At 36.8% G+C, this 23036-nt stretch overlaps 1 protein-coding gene across 4 annotated transcripts in view; it reads left to right on the top strand.

The window, feature by feature from the left end:
* LOC103706769 (putative cyclic nucleotide-gated ion channel 20, chloroplastic) overlaps positions 1–23036 on the top strand; it is a 47012-nt gene that overhangs the window by 7594 nt on the left and 16382 nt on the right. For 2 of the 4 annotated variants that reach the window (XM_088714428.2, XM_088714429.2), the window contains exons 3-7: positions 3525–3713; positions 6887–6985; positions 11438–11575; positions 17658–17906; positions 21814–22077. In XM_088714428.2, coding sequence (XP_088570554.2) covers positions 3525–3713; positions 6887–6985; positions 11438–11575; positions 17658–17906; positions 21814–22077 — 939 coding nt within the window. The remainder of the gene's footprint in view (positions 1–3524; positions 3714–6886; positions 6986–11437; positions 11576–17657; positions 17907–21813; positions 22078–23036) is intronic. The other 2 variants (XM_088714431.2, XM_088714430.2) reach the window with 2 other exon arrangements.

The following is a 23036-nucleotide window of genomic DNA, read 5'->3' on the forward strand; positions in this document are numbered from 1 at the left end:
CATATATATACATATATGTATACATATATGTATACATATATGTATACATACATATATGTATACATATATGTATACATACATATATATTCATATGTACATATACATACATATATATTCATATATTCATATATACATATATATATATATATATATATTATGTGTGTGTATATATATATGTATGTATATATTCATATATATGAGTGTACACACACACACACACCATGTACTTAGATATTTGGCAGCCTGGTCATGGTATTCTGGTTAGTTTATGACAACCAGCTTTTAGGACTCGAAGCAGATCTCTAGTTGGACTAAAACAAAAAATAATTGAGGGGGCAATTTTTGTGCTTGCTTTGTGGGGTTTTAAAGGCAATATTCTAGAAACCTACTATTGCACAAATTGATTTGGACCTCAGGGGCCATTACATAGGGCACATATATCGATAGCCACTGATCCCATCAATTGTAGATGCAAGGAGACAACTTGCTTACAAAAGACGAGTTCAATTACCTTCACAATGTTATTGAAAGATGGCAAAATAATCAATAAAGTCCATTAGTGGTTATCACACAGCCTTTCATCTTTGGAATTAATATTTGCCTTGTCCCTAAGATGAGTTTTGTTTGCAAGGAACCTGAGAGATCATCTTCACAGAGAGACAAAATTTTTAATATGCATTAAAATAATTCAAAATTCAACAGGTAGCTCTAGCTCCATGAAATTTATGATTCGGTTGCTTACGTAGAGAGTTTCCTTAATATGCATGTTGGTTTTAAAATACTAGAAAGTTATGTTGATTATGATAAAATTTTAGGCATATTGGTGTGGTGCATGGTATGCCGTACCATACCTGACGGTACCGGGTGTACCGTACTGTACCGGTTCGGTATCCATACCGGTACGGGTGGCGTACCGACTCTCGGTATGCCAAAAAAATTCCGTACCGTACTGACACTATACCAGTGTGGCACCGATACGGGATCCGATATTGGTACGGCGAACCTTACCGTGGTGGGAACATATCCATATGTAGAGGCTTCACAAAGTCTAAGTAATGATGCCTTTGTGGTTAAAGATTTTGAAGCTCCTTAAAGCAAAATTCCATACCTCTTACTTCAACAATGTCCACTACAAATACTACATCAACTTGAAGTCAGATGATATTGGTTCGAGGATTACATGAGGATGCTTTATTTACTGCATCCTAGTACAATGTAGTTGAAGCTCATTAACTAAGCACTTGACTCTAAAAGCTTAAGCTGTTAAGCAAGGTTTTAAGTAATGACCCATACAGGCCGGTATGGGGCATATTGTATTGACTTGGTATCATATTGGTATGGTATTAGGGCTTGGCATACATCTACATTGACATGGTATTGGTATTGTAGCAACTCCAGCACTTTACCATGTTTTGGTATGGGGCCATACTATACTGACCCGTACCATACTGGTAAGGTATGGTATATGACACGATACAAGAGTTAAAACCATGTTAGGGAATGGGACAACAATTTATATCAGGCCAAAGTCCCCATTCAAGTGGAGTCGAGATTATGCACATGGAGATGTAAATGAATCGAGACATGAGACAAGTAGAGATGGCAGCTAGATTGAATGAACAATCCTCATGGACGGGATTTTAATCCATGACCACGGCTTTGATACCGTCTTAGGCTCTTAGCTAACCATTTGACTGCCTTAAGCTCGCAAGGAATAGGACAACTATGTATATCAAGCATAATAGCTCAAACTTAGTTTTTCTTTTGGTTTCTTTTGAATAAAGGAAACATGCCATATCAAGTCATTTAGTTTCAGTAGAGCGGAAATTGTTTTAAGCAATTCAATAAATATGGGACATTATGGTTGCTCCTGAAGTAAGCACCATAACTGACATTGTCTAAAAGCCAAAAATAGGAAAGGAAGAATAAAACAAACCAAGGAACCAATCTAGTGAAAGCTGTGGACTGTTTGGCAATGGAGAAATCAAGGCTAATCTTGTTCTTTTGTTTATAGCATCCAATTGTCTTCATCAACTGTTATGACTAGCAACATTGGTGACTTTTTGAAGACTGTTGGTTGTATGCAACAACATTTCTGTTGGCAGCAAATCAATGTTTCAATTTTCAAAAATTGAGAGTGTGAAAATTACTACTCAAACTGCCTGTGGGAGGAAGTGATTTGTGGAACTGAGATAACACAACAATGTTGCATTTTAAGGAAATGTGAGAATGATACAAGTACATGTTATTATGATAGACACTAGACAGTGATGCAATTTGTAGGACTTAAGGCCATAATTATCATAAATAGACTAGATCTAGTAGTTGGGCCAGAAATCCAGCGATCCGGGCCTAGGGTCCAGTTCGGTTCTGTAACTGACCTGCGTTTGAACCACTGAAACCTGCTAGATCTGCTCAGGTTTTGCTCAACTGGCTTGATCTATTGGATTCAAGTAACCAGGGTACTCCATTTTTTTCCACAGAAAATCTCACAGTATATGTTGGGAGGGGACGTTTGAACCCTTTTTCGGCATGAGGTTTGAAGCCTTGATTACTTATTAATGTAACTACTCTCATAACCAACGAGACACAGAATGAGTTTGTTTTATATCATGATATAACTTATAATAAACTTATGTATCTGTCAATACAAGCTAAATAACATGCTGGACCTTGTGAACTATAGAATGTGTCGGTACATTGTGTTCCTTTGGTCAATTATCAATTTTTTTTTATCTTTTGATCAAAAAAGAATTAAATGTAATCATTCCAATCTTTTTGATGGTTTCAAATTTTTAGTATTTAAAATAAAAAAATATCAAATACTTTTTATGTATATATCTCACATAATATCTAAGAAAAAAGGTTTCCTAGTGCACAAGGCTCCTAGCCTCCTACCACTATGGAGTTTGGGGAGGGTCAGATGTACATAGCCTTACCCTTGCGTGTGGAGAGGCTATTTCTATGTTTCAAACTAGTGACACCGAAGTCATAGTATAGAACTCTTACCATTGCTCCAAGGCCTGCTCTCATATTATATCTAAGTATTGTAACTAATTTTAATTATTCAAATTTTTTAATGTCTGCGAGCTGAGGTTGATCCACTATGTGACCAGTGACCAAATGACTCAACTCCTTGGTAGGATCAATGTTTAGTTCAGTTCTGCTAACTATGCTTGTGGCATATTTGTCATTTGTCGGGTTAATTTTCAAATGTTGTAGCTTAATGCAGATTTACTATTGTAATCATTATTTTGTGGAACCATTGGCTTTCAATAGATAATTTTACATTGAATGTTAAACATATACTTATATATATATATATATTTAATATATATATATTATTATTTTGTAGATATGCTTGCACCTTGGGAAATCATATAATTGTTTTAAATTCAATTATTCAATAAATTCCTAGTCATGCTGTCTATAGGCTTTATATAATCACATTAACAAAGTGTTGTATGCATTTGTCATATACTTTCTTTGAAGTACATTTTTGTTTTTTTTGTCAATGTATGCAGCTCCGTAACATTCTTTATGGGGAAGCTGATGGATGGGCAAAGAAATCAATTTCATGTCTAAGTTCATATCTTCCAATCATGAATCCGCATACGAAGGTTGTTCAGCAGTGGAACAAGTTCTTTGTTATCTCCTGCTTGATCGCAATATTTGTTGATCCATTGTTTTTCTTTGTTCTCTCTGTATGGAAGGTATGTTTGTCCTTTATACCACCTAAAAAGAAAGCAGCTATTTCCTACTAAATACTTTCCAATATATTAACTATACTGGCAATTGTTATGTTCTTGTGACTAGTGGTATTTCTGCTCTCATGATTTTATTGTCCTTCACTATAATAAACTTTTACAACTTGTGCTTTTGCTTGACACTTGTATAGTACAGTTAAAGTTCCATCAACTTTGCTTGGTATGAACTGTAAAAGCATTCACAATTTCGCACCCTGTGCCTAGTGTTAACACTAGCCTGGCATGGTGTATGTTGGTCCATGTTGGCACAATGAATTGTCACCTAAAACCCTTCCAACTGTCTTGGTTAGTTGATATAAAATTAAAACATGTATATAATTTACATTTTTTAAGAAATTAAAATTTCTCTTAAATTTTCATAACATAATGCTTATGTGCTTTTTATCCACTCAAAAATCAAAAGTTCGAATTTAATCATATAAAAAAGCTTCCTTAAGGCTTGAATTAATACTTAGAGTGCGATCGACTAAATGAAATCAGGATGAAACCTTAAAATGAGGTTTTTAACCTTATGTGTTAGCTTAGGTTGGAAGAACAGTCTGAACTGGCCAAATTGGACTCCAATCTATCAGATTTAATTGAGAGTATCAACATTCATGTCGTTTCAGATCATCCATGCCAGCTGAGATTTTAGACTTCAATTATCTTGAGAAACTTTTAATCATTTGACAAACTTACATGTTAGTAATGTTATAGAAATTAGTTGTGTAATTTTCAAAATATATGTGGCAGATGACATGCTGACTCTCATGGATGTGAGAGAAAATGATGGGTAGAGCCTAATTCATGATTATTGGACTCTTCTTGCCACCAGTGGATTGACAGATACACCAATACTTGCTTCTCAAGTTTTCATGTTTCATAATTTCAGCATCTTATTAATAGTTATTAACTTATTATTGCCGTCTAGTTTTGTTATATATGGTTTTTTGAGTCACATTGAACTTGTTACCACCAAGAATCGCTGAACCGGTACCGGTAGGCGTACCGGCCAGCCATCGGACTGGCTCGAACCGGTACCGAACTGGTACCACTGGTTCGGCCTGGTTCACGCATCCAAAAGTCCAAAAAAATTTGGCCTAGCCGGTACGGGCCGGTACTGTTTTTTAATGCCGAGCCGGACCGGTCAACGACCGGACCGGTTCGGTGCGGGCTGAACCGGCCGGTACGGGCTGGTTCAACATTCCTTGGTTACCACTAAATTCTATTATAACCTAGGCCTAGGGTGGTCAAGCATGTTTGCCATTTGAATATCAAGCAAAGGTAAAGTTATCCTCCTTTCATATCGTAGTAGTGAAGGTTTTCACCGCGCCTCTCCTCTCTTTTCGTGGCCCATGTATGAGTAAGACTAGGACTTATATCCAAATGTTCCAATGCGAGCCATTGTCCTTCCATATAGCATGTGAGGGGAGGAATTTTGGACATGTGGAATAAATTGGTGTTATGACCTTCATTTTGGTATATGTCAATTTGGTGCTAAGATGTGTCTAGCAGGTTTGAAGTCTTTGAGTCCTCTGAAAGGCTCGAACTGATGTGAAACTCTTAGGGAAGGCTAGTTATTTATGTTTACCTTATTTTGGAGCGGTCTTAGCTCCTTCAATTGCGTCAGGTTATGCCTGCAAGTGTGACTAGACAATTTTTCCCTTATCAAGTTTGGTAAACTGGTTATACGGAACCTCAATACTGAAGTGATTTTGAAATTGGACAAAAGTTCATAATGAGAGGAAGAAGGTTGGTCCATTTGGCACTTTGTACATTATTGTATCCTTAGTTTGCATGCAGTATAAAAGTTATCAATTTTTCGGCTTTCATTTCCAGGCTTCTATTTTGCCTAATTGTTGTAATCTTTTGAATGAGTCTTGATGAAACATGTATGATGCTGATAGCCTTTTGATATTTCAAATAGCTTAGGGAGTATTTGGTCATTTTGCCCTTGCAACATTGTAAGGGCAATTTTATTTACGATAGCCTTTTGGTATTTCAAATAGCTTATGGAGTATTTGGTCATTTTGCCCTTGCAACATTGTAAGGGCAATTTGGATAGTTGTGAACTTAGAATTCTTACACTCGCTTGTTCAGGAGTTGCTGAAAGTGTCTAACACCTTTACCGTTTGTAAAATGGTCAAGCTATACTTCTGAGTTCTGCAAGCTTCAAGAACTCCTAATCATTGTTGATTAGTCCTAAGCTTATTTGAGCTCGTTTTGAAGCCCACATTGTACAGGATTTTGTGGCTGACTGGTCCACTAGGCAATAGTGTTCTTTCTCAATGATTTGTTTCTTCACCATTTTCTAGATTAAAGCTTTTATTGTTATAATAGTAGTTGGCTGTCTTAATGTCACTCATCATGCTTCCTTAAGCATGTCCTTTTTTTTCTTGAGAAGTGTAGTTTTCCTTCATATTTTTGGCAAAATGTTTCTTTTTCTTGATGTGCTCTTACTTACCTTTTTCTACCGATGAATTTTTCATTTACTTGATAATAACTGTATTAAGGAAAACATTTGATTGGCCAGGGCAAATGAAAATTATGTATTATATGTTGTGCCAATGCATTTGATTGAGTATGACATGTAATGAGATATTCTAGGATTGATGATATATTGTAGAAAATTAATGCGGAAAATTATGGAGGACTTGATGTTGGCTTATGTATTATATGTTGTGTTATCTCCTTGATGTCATATCCACCTCTTGAGATAACATTATATACATTGTAGATTTTTTTCTTGGTTATCTATGAATTCACTAAGAAGACATTATAGAGTGATACTTACCTTTGTAGGATGCTCCGATCTGTCATTCTGTCAGTGTACTTTCTTGTAGAAAATGCTAATGAGAGTCATATCTGTACAAAAATTTGAAGTATGTTTTTCTTAGTTATTTTAATCTAAGATTCTTTGTTTCACATTGTAAATGTGATTATCATGACAGTCTGTGAACCCTGATCCTTTCTGTATAACTCTGTTGAATTAATTCTGGGAGTTATATTTGGCATGACTTCTATGATGTAGTTTAGTTCTCCACCTCTTACGATCTCTACATGAATATCATCTTTCTGCCTTATTTGTTTTCCAAATTTATATTTATATTCATCTTCAGTTATTTTCTCTTGAAATGCAGGAGCAGAAGTGTATGGTCCTGAACTGGTCCTTTGCAACTGCATTGGCAGTTGTAAGAAGTGTGACTGATTTCATTTACCTGTTACACATGCTTCTTCAGGTAAGCTGCATGCACATTGATGTACCACATCTATGATTTTAATTTTTAAGGGAGGGTTTCTTTATTGTTTTGTAACATGTTTGTTCATCCACCTATTAAAACTGAGTTACTTTTGGAAACTCATGCCTAGGAAGCAATGCTTCAAATTGGGATGAAGTGCCAAAAACTTCTACTTTTCAATATTAAAGCATCAATATGTTTTAGTACGATTTGGTTGACCAAGAGGCATGTTTATCCATTCCGATTAAAAACTGTCATGGCCTTGTTTGACTGGACAAAATTGTCCGCATAACGGTTTTAACTTTTAACATTTGACACACTGAAGCACATATTATTGAAAACCCTGATTGTTTCATTATCCTTGAAATCTATTTTTAGAGTTAAACAGCTAGCTTGTTCTTTAATCAAGACTCATATGAGATTCATTTTGTGAACATCAGGAGGTATACTTATATTTTCAGTACTTGTTGCAATGATGATGTTATTAGAAATAATGCATCACTTGAACAACATTTACTGTTTAGATTCTTGTTCAAGTTTTGCTATATTGTTCTTTTGGATTTTAAATTGGTCAATATAGATATTTTGAAAATATCTATATTGAAATTTTGACATCACCACAGTCATACTATAAACTATGACTTCAGTTTTGCTGTATCATAATTAGCTTTCTACTGATAAAATTTTAAGATTCAGGCATAGGCAACAGTGTAAGAGTAGTTTCGTTTCGTGGCACCCTTTCTCTGTTGAATGTTCTTTTGATCATTAAGAAATATTATTGGTATTTGACAAGCAATAGCCTCGTAATATTGAGATAGTCCTATTACTTAAATTTTCAAAAATGCTTTCTGAAACAATTTCTTATAGATCATACCCTAGTCCAACTCACCTGATTCATCAAATCATTTTCTTTTCATTCTTTACTTCCATTATTATGTATCTGTTTATTTATATGGATCTTTTATTGCAAAACCTTTCATGTATTTGATATAAGTCCTTTTTCCTGTCTTATCACAAACTAATTTACCTAAATGTTTTATCATGTATTCACTGGGCTTGGGGTGTAGATATGAAATGTAAATGCAATGGTAGAGGTGATCATGTGTCGAGATTCGAATTAATTTGAGTTGGCCTCTCCAAATCCGTGCGCCACCCAGTCAACCCACTAGCAGCTCAAATCTGATTTGCTCAATGAGAAAGGTTTTTTGCAAATAAGCAAATTGAGAATTACTGAATTAAAAACCATGAAATTACATGATGGTAACTCTGCAAATGCATAGATGCTACATTTAGTTGGTTTTCATAATTTCAATGCGTGCAATCTTTATGTGGATATATTTATCTTTATGCATATGTAATAGCCTTCATTCTGTCTGTATCCCTCCATGAACGTATAGGCGTGCACTTATATGATCCTGCATGTTTAGTGCTTGTTTAGTTGGCAAATAAAAAGACCTACCATTTTGTGATTGAACAATCTGACTGAACAATTACATAGGGGAGTGGGAGTCTGTGTGTGCATATATGCGTGTGCGTGAGAGAGAGTGTGTGTATTTGTACTAGGCAGGATCGGGGTGTGCATGGAGAGTGAGAAAGAAAAGAGTGGTGCAGGGGGATCACGTGGGATCTAGTCGAATCTGTTTTCGCCATGCATGGCCGAGGAGTCATGGGCTGAATGGCAGAGGAGTCTTGATGGGGTGAACTAGACCATGCATAATCTTGCGGCTAGGTGTTTTGCCAATTCACCCATGTTCTTAACAAGAAAATAGTAAAGCTTTAATATAGAAATATTTCATATTCCACCGAGGGCAGAAATGATAGAAACAAAGGCTCTAACTTGTGCTTTTTAACATGGTACAGACCAATAAAACTTCATACATAATAATTACATAGAATTTGCAATCCTTTAAGTGATAGAAGGTGAATTCTCCTTCTTTCTCTATCACATTAAATGTTTGGTGAGGTATCGATCCCATCAATGGCCCTTAAACTAAAGAATTTGAATGTAAACAATGTAGCTTTGAAAAGTAAATTCTATTGGAAATATATGATCATTATATGATTTTTTGACAAGCATTACAAGCAGGATCGGCAGAACCGTCCCAAACCGGGCGATATCAGTCGTATCGAGCCGTCCCGACGGCACACCGAAACGGTTCCGGCAATGGAAACAAAATCCGTTGCTGGAGAGGGAGAAGGAGAACGAAAGAGAGGAAAAGAGAGAGCGAGCGGGGGAGGGAGAGGGAGAGGGAGAGGAGGGAGGCTAGCGGAGGGTGGCGGAGGCTTGCCGATTTCACTTACAAATTTTCAATTTTTTTAGCGGCCGGACTTCTGTTTTGAATGAAACAGGAGAATGGCTGCAGCTTCCGCCTGCTGCCCGGGCGCCGGCCTCTAACGGTCCTCCGCAAGCCTCCCTCCATCTCTCCCCCTTCTCTCTTTTTTTCTCTTGTTCGCCCTCTCCTCCGCCTCCTCTACTGTGTCGGTACAAGCTCGACACGGCACAACGTGGGCCCGTACCGATCCGTGCTGCCGAGCAACCGGTCCAGTATCCGATACCGGCATAACAAACCATGATTATAAGGACTCTAAAAGCAATGGGGTTTTCCAAAATTCAGTGCTCCTTATAGTTGTCTCTCTTGCAATTCATAGACTCTGAAGCTTTTGAACCTCGAACACTTACAAGCATGTCATTTTGCATACTTTACCAGATATATATTAATGTTTATCATTGTCAAGATCCACAATCTCGGTACTGGATACTGTTTCGGTATTTTATCGATTCAGTACGGTATACTTTTATGTCGAAATAGCTCTTATCTATGTTCTCGTTTTTTCTATCGGTACGCCTTGGTACGGATTGGTATGCACCTCGGTATGGGTCTGTATGCCTCGCTGCAGGGCGATATGCCTCAGTACGGGGCTTGTACTGACTGGAAGATGTGTTTTGTATCGTTTTTTTTCGGGTACGATATGGTATGCCCCATACCTGGCGGTACGGGGCGGTACGATAGACCTTGATCATAGCTTGATCACGCCTTTTTATGGGTTAGGCAACTCATTGTTATTTCAAGATGCTTTCTTGAGGATATAGACAAAAGTCTCTAAGATTTACTTTCTATTTTAATATTTAATTCCCTTTTGCTAGTAAATTATGTATTTCAATTATTTACAATTATATATTGCTTCTTTCAAATAGCTTGGTGGATTGTCAGAATAAGGCCAGGTGTTCTGCTAGACATTTTCTGTCTAATTGGTCGAAATTGAATTTTCTGACTAAACCATATTAAACAGCAGTTATGTTGAACATATTTTCTTGAAATAGTATATTTGGTTTGAAACTCTCCTAGTTGACATATTTAATATGGTGCTTTAATATACATTTCCGATCTAGCTTTTCTATCAGGTTTAAAATGTTATCAGATACCTGTATTGGGAGCTTTGACACAATTTTGGCTCTTCTTAAATCTTCATCTTGATCCAAACCATATCTAATTTCTTTGACTAATTGTTATAGACTTATAGTTTTAGATAAGTTTACTCAATTTTTCAGATTTATAGGAATTTTTGATCATCATGGCAACTACGGCATCCAACTTCTTGTTACCATTCACTTTGCTAGCTCTAGTTGTGTTTCCATCTACTCCTAGTAGTTTACAATTGGGTGCAAGTCCTTCTAAAGGAGATTCTTCTATCATCAATTCGTGATATTTACAATTCTTCAAATAGTGCTTGGGCTGGTTTTTAACTAAGGTGGGAGGAACCGGTACCGGGCACCGTACCGGTTTTCTGGCGGGACAACTTGGTATGGGTCGTGCCGGGCCTGTACTGAGAGAGGGACCGTACAGAGAGGAAAAGAGAAAGAGCGAGCCAACGGGGGAGGGAGGGCTGGAGGAGGATGGTGGACGCTGGTGGAGGCCGGCCTTGATTTGCCGACTTCACTTAATAATCAAATTTTTTTTTAAGGCCGCGGCCACCGACCCTGTTTCGAACGGCCTCCACCGGCCTCCGCCGGCGTCTTGCCATCTCTCTCTCCCTCCCTCCCCCGCTAACTCTCTCTTTTCTTTTTCTTCTTCGGCTCCGACAACGGATTTCGGAACCGTACCGGTGAGACACCGGAATGACTCAGGACGGCACAAACTGTCCGATTCGGGACGGTTCCGCCGACCGTATTTTTAACTAGCTCTAGTGACTTTGCATGGTTCTTTTCTTAGATATTTGAACATGGATATTAGTATGTTACTTGGATGCAGTACTGAAATTCTTAGATATTTGAAAGAATCCCATTCTTAGTCCGTGTGACGTAGGGTATGATTAGAGAAACTGCTAGTTATTATTTATCCTTATAGATGTCGGTTTAGGTCAATTATCTGAATTAAAACTAGTCATCTTAAACATAAAATGCTTAAAGTGCAGTAGTTTACCGTATTGATGCATTTAATTTATCTTCTACAGTTCAGACTAGCATATGTTGCACCTGAATCCAGAGTTGTTGGTGCTGGGGATTTAGTTGATCAGCCAAAAAAAATTGCACTTCATTATCTTCATGGTTGCTTCATATTCGATGTGTTTATTGTGTTGCCACTTCCTCAGGTATGAATTTCTTTTATTTGTGATTTGTCTTTTTTTTATTTTTTAAATATTAGTGCAAATATTATTGCAAGTCTATGCACCATTAAACCACTTGAATCTTGAATATATATCTGTTTGCAGGGCCTCAAACAGAGGCCAGTTTTGGATTTTTCTCTTCATCCTTCTCCCTCTTATCTCTACTTGACCATTTGATTATAAAAATTTAAAATCAAATTTTATGACTTGAGATAATTACAAATTGTAACATAGCTAAGTCACTGATGATTGAATTGGACAAATAAATGATGATGGTCTCATTTAAAGGTCATACATGTATATTAACTACATGCCTTCAATTTTATGGACTATATGAGCCTTATAAAGTAGGATCCAACTATTATTTGTCAAAGTTCATTACATGTAAAAGGTTGGTAAGATGTGCCATGCAAGGATAAATGAGGTACTTTCAAATTTCTGGGTGTCATATAATAGCACAATATTTATTCCTACATACATTTGTAGCTTTGACTAGCATTCTGCTACACAAGTTTGACATACAAAGATTGGAAAATTGAGTAACCTTGCAATATTGTTATGTCATATCCTTCTTACACCATGGACATGCAATCAAGGATTGAAGTGTCCTAGGTGGAGTTGTCCCAATGAAGTGTGCTAGCTTAGGGACCTGATGAACTGTCGTAGGTAAAGGTGGTTTTGTTTTGGGCATGGACATTAGGACTGCCTCTTTCTATGGGTTTGTTATAATCTTATTGTGAGGATGATAATGTTATTTCGATGATTAACACAACAATTGAGGGAATATCAAATTAACAATACAGTTTAACTTGATACATCACTAAGGAATGCCACACCCTCGATACATTCACGATACATTGAGAAAATGAGATCAAGACGACTCTCAATGATTAACAACGAGATAAAATATGTAGTAGAAAATGATAGAGAGCTTTTAAATCCATTTCGGCAAAGTTTCAAGTCAAGTATACTCTTAAGGGCAAAACTGTAATTTTCATTGTTAAGGGTATGAAGCTCTATCGTGCCATACACTCAAAATTATTTGAAATATGTTCTATTGATCCTATGAACTAGTCTAACCTTAAGATGTAGGAAGTTGTGAGTTGAGTCGATCCCAAAGAGGTTTGGAGTCGACCCTGATACATATGGCATGCACTGGCACGGAGTGACACACTTGGCACAGAGTAGGAGTCGACCCCAGAAGAGGTGGAGTCGACCCTGGCACGTTTTGGGACGATCTGGCACATCCTTGCAAAAATGGCACAGATGAACAGTAACTGGGGCCGACCCCAAGAATCCTTGAGCGGACCCCAACTTGTGAACTCAAAGAAAACAACTCTCTGGAAATTACTGAGAGGGCCGACCCCAAGTTTCCTTGAGCCGACCCCAGGTGGAGCCGACCACAGGAAGACTTGAGCCGACCCCAGTGGAGCCGACCCCAGGATGAGTGTTCAAAAATCATGTCTCTGGAATCTCTGAGAGGGCTGACCCCACTGGAGCCTGGGTCGACCCCACTGTAGCATGGGTCGACCTCAAGAAAGCATGAGTCGATCCCAGTGAAAACAGTCAAAAAACAAGGTTCTGTGTTTCCTGAGAAGGCCGACCCCACTGTAGCAGGGGCCGACCCCAGAGAAGTTTGAGTTGACCCCAAGACTGATGAACAGTAACTTGAGCCAACCCCAGAAAAGCTTGGATCGACCCTAGCACGGGTGATAGCCCAACGGCTAGTTCTGCATAAGTGCTTTTTGAGCTCCCAACGGCTAGAAACGGCTAGTTTTTCAATTCAAACAGCTGGGGAGTGACTAATAGAGGTTGGGGAAGTATTTAAGAGACACTATTCATCAGAGGAAGAAATCTTTTCATATTAAAGAAGCATATTCAAGAGCAAACCCTAGAAAAGAAAGCCTTGTTCAATTGCTTCACCAAAAAGGGCCAAAAGAAAGTTGTTGAGCAGTTTCAAAAAGTCATCAATAGCTCCACCAATCCTTGTGAAGTGAAGCAAGCTTGACAAAGAAGAGAATAGCTCCTCCAAAGCGATAAACATTCTCTAAACTCTTCTTTGTAGTTTATAATTGCTTTATTTGCTCTCTTAGGAGCTTTCTTTTGTTACTTATCAATCTTGTTGTAAGGTTAGTTGGTAAGCCCGTAAAACCAACATTGTAGGTTGTTGGTGAGCCCGCAAAACCAATGTAGGTTATTGGTGATCCCGGAAAATCAAATTGTAAAGGTTTTTGGATTGTGAGCCTGAAAAATAATCCAACTGTAATCCGCGGGATTATAGTGAATTCCCAAGGGGACGCTTGGGGAGTAGACGTAGGTGCTTAGGAGAGCACCGAACCACTATATTTCTTGTGTGTTTGTATTGTGTGCCTTTCTAATTTCACTACACGTACTTAATCAACATTAGCTAAACTACCCATTCATCTATCAATTTGATTAAGGGATTAAAAATTTAGAAAACCCAATTCACCCCCCCACCCTCTTGGCTTGTCACCTAGGGCAACATATTGTCCTTTGATTTTTAGGCCGGTAGAGTTGTGAAGGAGCAACCTTTTTGGCTCTACTTAGGTGTTAAGAGAGTGTTGAATTTGGGCCCTGGATCTCTGCTATGCTTTGGATTTTGCTCTAGTTATTCAATGAAATCCCACCTTTTTATTGTCTCCCTAAAGAAATATTTGAAATTGGTGCCATGGGATCCTATCTAGATCCATCGGGTGATCCCAAAGTCTTTATGCTGCTTGAAGGAAAGCAAGTCTGCAAATCTGTAGGCTTGGCTCCTCTTTGTTGACATCTTAATTGCAAAAAGGACATCACAACCTACGCTTCGAGAATGATTTTTGTTAAGGCTTTTGAAAAGAAGTAGAAAAGAAATACTGAAGCCAATGGATCCTATACATGCAAGGAAAACTTTGATGATCGGGAAGATTATATCAACAATTCACTTGACATTGTAGATGGCACATAAATTCTGCCTTAGAGGAGAGGGAGAGGAGGTGGAAGGAGGTGAAAAGAGAAGGGAAAAGGCTAGAATGCATGAATTAGTGCGGGTAGCACATGGAGTGGATGGAGGTATTGCGAGAAGTAGAAAGGGATATGAGAGCTTGGCAAGCATCCTCGAGGCAATGGTTCTTTTGGAGAATAAAACGATTGTGAGAGCTAGGAGGGGGATATGAGACCTTAGGCAAATAAGGCTAGAGCGTCATGGCTCTTGCAGGGCATTTTTAGGAATAAAGCAAGGATTTAATTATTTTAGGTATGGACTCGTTCCAATCATGGTCTAGTATATTACAATACTTGATACAAGGGCGATACAGGTTGGTATGCCTCAACAGAAATCATTAGAAAGGGAAATGGATTTACCAAGCATGAGAGATGGTATGTGATCAATACACATCAATGCAGCATGGTGTGGTGTGGTATGCCCTGGTGTGATATGGTGCAATAGGGCAGTTAGGGCCTAGTTTGCTAAAATTGGGGCACGTCAAGATCATCTGTACTAGTCCTTGATCTGGTACAATATGGCTAGTCTGAGGGTGCTATACTAGAGTCTTAATCCTAAAAATGATCTTTTTTATTTTGGAAGCTATAGGGTTCTTTTCCCTCTCATACTTTAGGATTTTGTGGCCATAATAACCAATGGAAGCACATGGGAAGCCTAGGTGTTGCTACCTAGCTTCCCTAAAAATATTACTTGTGATCTTGAGCTCTAAGGTAGTGGGTATCTTTGTTGAGGATTTGGTCAGAAGCTAGTAAAAATGGCATGAAATATGATGCAATGAGTGTATGCTTTTGCAAGTTTTTGGTTATTTTGGCTTATCTTTAATTTGATGGGGAATATCTAGGTTAGAATCACACTTCCAATCTTCTATTGTGCCAAGTAGAATGAGATGTTACTGAAAGATGTATGGATATTGCTGGTGTAACACTCACCTTGCCCACAAAGTTACTTGTTCAGTAGTTAACCGAATTATTGGTTAGGACCTAGGGTAGTTGATTGATTACCTTAAATTGTAATTGGTAAACTTTGTTCAACTTGTTACTGTGTACGAATTGTTGTGCTTCAGAATCCTCAAAAGGGTACTGAATTATAGAAATATTACATGTTTGTGTAGAGGAGTGGGGTTAGGTGGATTGGTAGGTGTTGCAAGTTGTTACTGTTCTACATGGTTTTGGTGGATGGTCATGTTAGGTGCTTGCATTTTGTTATTCCAATCATGTATTGGGGTGGATTTCTATGGCCTTAATAGACATAGTGGGCAACCACTTGTGACTGTAAATGTAATTAAGCAAATTAAATTTTTGGTGAGCAACCACTTATGGATTCAAATTTTATCAAGCAACTTAAAATTTTGGTGCCTTTACTTGACATTGCTTCTAAGATTCCTGGACTCATCCCTTTGCCCTAATGTATCCCGTGCTAAAACGGCATGACATTGGGTACTGTATATGGGTGCCAGAGATAAGTGTAGGAGTCAAGTATGACACTAAGCAATCTGACTGTGTATTGGAAAGTCCGATGTAGGAGAGAGGAGGAGTAGGTATCTAAAAGAAAAGAGGAAAGAAGAAGAGGAGAGGATACCGGAGGATACGTACGTGGCAAGAGTGGACTAATGGTAGACTGGTTCTTGTGGATGATGTGGAGTTGTGGACTGTGGTCGGAATGCAGATGGAGAGATCCAAGGTGGAGTATATAATGGAGGAGAAACAACGGGGTAGGCATCAAGAGAGAAAGGATTAGGATTGCAATTTATTAGGCTCAGAGTGTGCAGCTCCCATGATGCCTTTTCTAAAAGAGCAAAACTAACATCTCATTCTTGGATGGATTACAATTTATTATTTAGCCCCCTATTGATTGGCATTTTATTTTAGGTACTTGGTTTTACAGCCATCTAACTTTCAGCCCTTATATGTCTATAAGCATGTATGAAAACACTTAGTTGTGTGCATATATAAGGCCAATGTGTGCCCAAGGAAAGGTATACCATGCAAGCATTGGGATTCATACTGGTTGCCCAGTGGCACGGTTTGATACGGCACCGTGTCGTTCTGTGCCGAGCCCGTATCAACTCAGTAGAGCTGGTGAGGGAGGGAGAAAGAGAAAGAGGAAAAGAGAGAGAGAGGGAGGAAGAGAGAGAGAGGCTCTCTCCTTCTTCCTCTCTCCCTCCCCCTCCCTCTTCGGTTTCTCAAACCGAGGGGAGGAACTATGCTAGACCGCCCCCGATATGGCTTTGTATGCTGCAAATCGGGTGGTACAATGAACCATGGCCCAAGGACTAAAAATTAAAACTTAAAAGCTTACTGTACAAGCACTAAAATGGTAGGAAATACAGAGATCTTCTTACTCCAACCCAAATTTTGGATCCTTTTATGTTGAGTTCCAATGTGTTAAGATTTGGTATAAGAATTATCTGATTTCTAAATACACGCCCACATTCTAACACCTGTACGAACCCATATTACATAGCATAGCATATTTTAGTGATAATAAAATTATATATATAATGAGAAAATTAGTCTAAACTTAAAATGTACTAGTGGCTCTATTACAGCTTGGTATAAAGAACAAACTTTGATAACATAACACTGAAGTAATGGAAAAATGATGCACCATTCTAAAAGTACAAATGATTTACAGTTACTTATCCTTACCTTTCTGACAGTAATTTCTTTTACTTCTATTTTTCCCTGTCATTGTAAATTGATGCCATCAAATATGAGCCTAAGCCATTATATTGAGATCGGAAACAAATTAGGTTTCAACATTGGGTTTGTTAGTTGTGCACTTTGATTTGACTTCTGTAGTTTCTCCATTGAATTTGCTCTCACAGGGATGCTTATTTTGTAATTGCTGCTGGTTCATGTCATATGTGGATTTTGTATATATCCTACAGTTTCTATGATACTTTTATGTATAACATTGATGCAGGATTGTGTTTATAGAAGCTTTCTTTTTAAAAGCATAATGCAGAAAAATGAGATTTGAATTTCAGTTTTGTAACATGCAGCAGTCCCTTGATCTTCTCATGTGTCCTTACCAAAGGTCTCTTCATTTTTATCTTTTATGCAGGTAATGATATTACTAGTCATACCAAAATATGCGGGCTCATCAGCAGCAAACTATGCAAAAAATCTTTTACGTGCCACGGTTCTTCTTCAGTATGCCCCAAGAATTGTTAGATTTCGTCCCTTGCTTGCTGGGCAGTCTGCAAGTGGCTTCATTTTTGAGTCAGCTTGGGCTAACTTCGTTATTAATCTTCTTATGTTTATGTTGGCTAGTCATGTTGTTGGTTCGTCTTGGTACCTCTTTGGGTTACAGGTGTGCAGCAATTACTTATTCCTTGGCATGGTGCATCATCTTTGTGAAACTTTATGGAAGTTTTGTATTATGTGAGGCATGGTTAGTATAGCACTTGGATAGTCCTTTGCTTAACCAAAAAAGTTGTTTTGGAAGATCATTATGAGTTCTTTTATTTATTATTCAAGGTTGTGAAGAAAGCAAACCGTAATTCAAGTAGTTAAGAGTGCTTTGCACTATTAGTTGAAGTGTTCACAATCTTATTTCATACATTAGCTGGACGTAAGAGTAATGAATGTACAATAATACCAAATGCACTAAAGACTGTTTGCAAACATAAGAAGATGCTCTTTCATCCAACTTAGAGCAAGATTCTATGGTGCTTCAGATTGATTGTTATGAGGCTAGAAATGTACAATCTTTTTGTTTATATGAACTTTTGATAGCTTTGCAACTTAAAATATGAAATAAAATATTTATTCACTATGTTTTCTTATGGATCATTTCTGTTATTGGTGTTTGAGTTGCATTAGTCAGCACAACAATACTTGGTATGTAATATATGGTTGGAGGGATGCAGCGGCATGATCAAATATAGTATGGCTAGCATTATAATCATGGATTGAAGTGCCATACCATATCAGTCCATGTTGGCTGGACCTTACCATACCGATACACCTTTCTGTACCATACTATGCCAAACTGTGGTAGTGCATCCTACTCTTGCTGTGTTGGCACAGACAGGTTTATTGATCTGAGTATGGTGCCTTACTGTCAAGGTCCATATTCTAGACTTTACACCTGCATTATACAACATCATGACATAGTCTGCACTCTGCACCAATGCTTAAGATGTTTTGCATTGGATAGGCAGAAAACTATGGTCTTGCTTATTTTAGAATTTAATGTTTATTGATGTAGAATTCATTTTTTTCCCTAGACTTTCGTCTGTCAGATAATCTTTCTTATTGTATCTAATGGAGGAGCAAGGCAACAACTATAGTAATAGTTTGAAGTTTCATTGCTCACATGCAGGGTAAAAAAAATAAAAAATATCGAAGATAATATAAATTTTAAATTATTGGGTATGCTTAGGTTCTATAATATTTAGGTTATGTATCTTGATGTGTGGACATATATATAATTCATAATGTGAAATAAACTAGCATTAAATGGGTGGTAGCACATCATCATCATCATCAAATTGGCTGAAGGGTTGAGCTTATTTTATGTGAGGTCGTCGGCCTGACTTAGACTTTAAATTCGGTGCTGATTTCCTGGTTGAGGCAAATTTAAGCTAGCGAGGGACCTGCTATAAAAGCTATATGGTAGGATAAGCCTATACAATTCCCCAAGACTTCGATAGAACCTACATAGATAGTAATCCTGATAGCTTTCATCATCATTGTCATCATCATCAAATCGGCAAAAGGATTGAGCATGTTTTATGACTGGCTATCAGCTTGACTTAGACTCTCTATTTGGTGCTGATCTCCTGGTTGAGGCAAATTTAAGCAAGAGAAGGATCTGCTATGAAAACTATCTGGCTAGGGGGAACCTCTAGAATTCCTTGTGGATAGAGCCTACATGGACAGTGCAGTGATAGCATTGGATATAAGGAACTTTTTTCATCTCAGAAGCGCAAATAATACAAAGAGCCAAATGAAAGTCTCAACATTTTCTGATGATCACATACTCCCATTAATTAATAATGACCTGAGTTTTGTTTCTTACTGGTGGATTTCTTCTCCTCTAGCTCATATCTCTTGCTTCAAAAGGGTTACGATGGGGTATCTATAAGCGTCTCCTATGACATAAGTTAACCAAAGTTTATAGTTTTCTGTCATGAGAGATGAGACTGTATACAGACTGTTTTCTTCGTACATAAAATCTCAGAAGCTTATGATCCTAAATCTTGTAACTTAAAAAAATTGTTTATTCATATAAATTATCTTATCTATCCTGCATAAGCTTGAACCAGCAAGTTTATGTTGATCTTATCCTTCTTAATCCCTTTTCCAATTAAAATGTTAATTTTTCCTGCTAATAACATCTTTGTTTGCATTGCATCTTGTAGCTTTATTTTGGTTACTGTTGCATCTACTCAATTTTTCTGTAGTGTAAAGTATGTGAGATCATGTTCTATTTCTCATGCATAACAAGAAACCTATAATTTAAGAGTATTTACATTGTGAGACAGGATCACATAAATTCTTCTTAACATGTAAATTAAGATCATAAGGTGTGAAACATGTTTGTTATCATAGGAATTGAAATACTATTACCTCTTTACAATAGCGTAACTTTGAGTTTATTCTTCAGAAGATCTAATTAGTTTCTTGTCTAGGATCAAAATTGTCACACCTAGATTTTTCATATCAAAGTAACTAGGAATGAAAGTTTTAATTTCATTTAGAACTTCCAAGTTAGTTCCATATGCTGTATTTTGCATTAGCATGACATGTATGTATTGCACAATTTTTTTTTGAATTGTTTTACTATATAGTCATTTGTCATTCTTCTGAACTTCAGAACTACATGATAAAGTTATTGCACTTCTCATGCCATAGCTTAGGGGCTTGCTTGAGTCAGTAAAATAAATCTTACTGAGCTGTAGATGGTATATTCTTGACCTTTACTGTAAAATCCTTCAAGTTGTTTCGTGCATACATATTTCTTCTTCTAAATCATCATTAAGGAACATACCCTTAGTATCTGTTTGATGTAAGCCAACTTATTTATCAAAACAAATGTTAGAGAAACCCTTCTAGAGCCTATCCTACAGAAAAGGATGTTAAGGCAATCTGTTCTCTTTTTCTAGTTAAAGCTGTTAGGAACTAATTTGGCCCTATAACTTTCTAAGGTTCCATCCAAAGTTCGAAGACTCAATTTTGTGTTATGCCAAATCAGATCAGTCTTGGTTTTAGTAGTTCTAGTTCCATTTTCAGCCATTACAGTTGGAATAATAAGAAATCCAGAAAATGTCAATTGAAACTAGAAAGGAAAAAGTAAAAATAAAAAAGTATAACAAATCAAGAAAATAAGTTAGAATTTTTTCATATGTATTGTTTAAGTTATTTCATATCAGAAAAGTTCTTCCTTTTTAAATAAAATGTTATGAGATCGTCTTTAGAATGTACCATATGATTTTGTTATTTGATGCAAATATAACACATAACAATTGAGATGCCTTTGAGACTTGAGTCACACAGTAGCCTAACTTATGCTCAAAAACTTACTTTTCACTGATTCTTATTGGAACAACCAATTCTTCCTAATAAATCTAAGCTTAATCTAAGAGAAAATGCTTCCAGTGCCTCTTGACATATTAAAAAATAAAGAAGTGGCAAATGTTATCATACTTAGTAAATACACAAAGTTATTTTGGTGTAATCAGTTAGTTTTAGCTAGAATTCGGAAACTGGTGCTGTTTACAAATCACTTTGACTGAAAATGTAAAGTTTCCGTTTCCATTTTGGATTCTAGAATGTAGTGAAATTTCAAACTATGGTTCGGTCTATGGTTTTACAGATCACTTTCTAGAAATTCATGCACAACCTATTTCCAGGTTGTACCTGTATTAATTTCTAAGTGCTTTTGGCGTGGTGTTACTTCCATAATTTATAAGAGCTTCTCTCTCAAACTTTCATATGCATTTTGTTCGATAAGACTGAGACATGAAACCTCCCCTCTTTAAGTTATCAAAAATCAACTTTTAAATCAGCATGCTCTAGTTTGGTTTATCTATGAACTTACCTTGTTTTATATGCTAGGATGCTTAATTTCTAGTTTCTTTATATTAATTTACCATGGTGTCTTCATTCAACCATTAGTCATCTGTTATATACATATGGTGATATTTGTAACTATCTTCTGGTGTAATGATGGTAATGGATAGATTTTAATTTTTGTTTTCTTTTTATTTCAGAGGGTAAATCAATGTCTAAGGGATGCCTGCTCTTCCAGTTATCCTTTTCCATCTTGTGCATCATATATAGACTGTGGACGTGGGAATATTGTTGAACAGAATGATAAAAATAGAACAAATTGGTTGAATGATTCTTATTCTAGTGATTGCTTTAACTATGGTGATGGACATTTTGTTTATGGCATTTATCAACAAGCTGTCGAATTAACAACAAAGCACAGTATTGTTACACGATATGTATATTCCTCATTCTGGGGATTTCAGGTACTCCATTCCATCTACTTGCCCTCTAAATAATACCACTATCACAATAAATTTATAAACTATTCCCTGACAATTATTTTTGAGATTACATTTCTCTTGAATGCACTATACATGCCAGACAAATATGCAATGAGTTCCTTTCTTTCATTGCTTAGAAGTCTCAATTCTTAGTTACCATCTAAATGTTGCATTCTCATTCCCCAGCAATCGGAGCAAACATTGTCACATGTTGCACATTACCCAAATAATAGTGATTTTTGCAGGCATTATAAACCTTTAAAGTTATGCTTCTATTCCTCTAGCGAGATTTTATACAAAGTCATCAGGTGAATCTCCTTATGCTGGACCATTAGTCCTAGAACTTTGCTATTCTTGGTTAATTGTCGGTTCCATAGTCCCTTTGAAGTAATTAGTGAATCATCTATATAACTTGTAGACTTAAATAACTAAATTTATACTATTTTAATCATAGAAACCTAATCATAGTTATTTAAAATTTTACAAAGTAATTTTTCACTAAATTATTTAATTAATTAATTAAAAAATATTAAGTTAAAATTGCACAAAGAAACAACTGCTTCTCTCTTGAGCAGCAGCTACTAGAAATTAGTAGGTAATCAAGTAATATAATCATACATTTTGGAGGCTCCCATTTTGATCAGTACTATTATTAAGTTTTAATGCCAAAAGTACCACTTTATAACCCCATCGCTTGCTTCAAACATAATAAGAAATTAAGGTGATAATAATTTTATAAAATAGCAATATCTTGTAGTATTATTTTTGGTCTCTCCATATGTGGGGGTAAGGCTGCGTAATCCGACCCTTCCTAGATCTGGCGGGAGCCTCATGCACTGGTCTATCTTTTTTGGTAATATTTTTTTTTATTTTGTATTTTTGAAATAGAAATTTTATTAACAAATATAGTTATTTTCAAGTGTATTTGTTTGATCACTTTG

The sequence above is a fragment of the Phoenix dactylifera genome, chromosome 18 (assembly GCF_051530095.1).
Source record: "Phoenix dactylifera cultivar Ajwa chromosome 18, Ajwa_hap1_PhDact_Kaust_v1.1, whole genome shotgun sequence".
In the NCBI taxonomy this organism is placed as follows: Eukaryota; Viridiplantae; Streptophyta; class Magnoliopsida; order Arecales; family Arecaceae; genus Phoenix; species Phoenix dactylifera.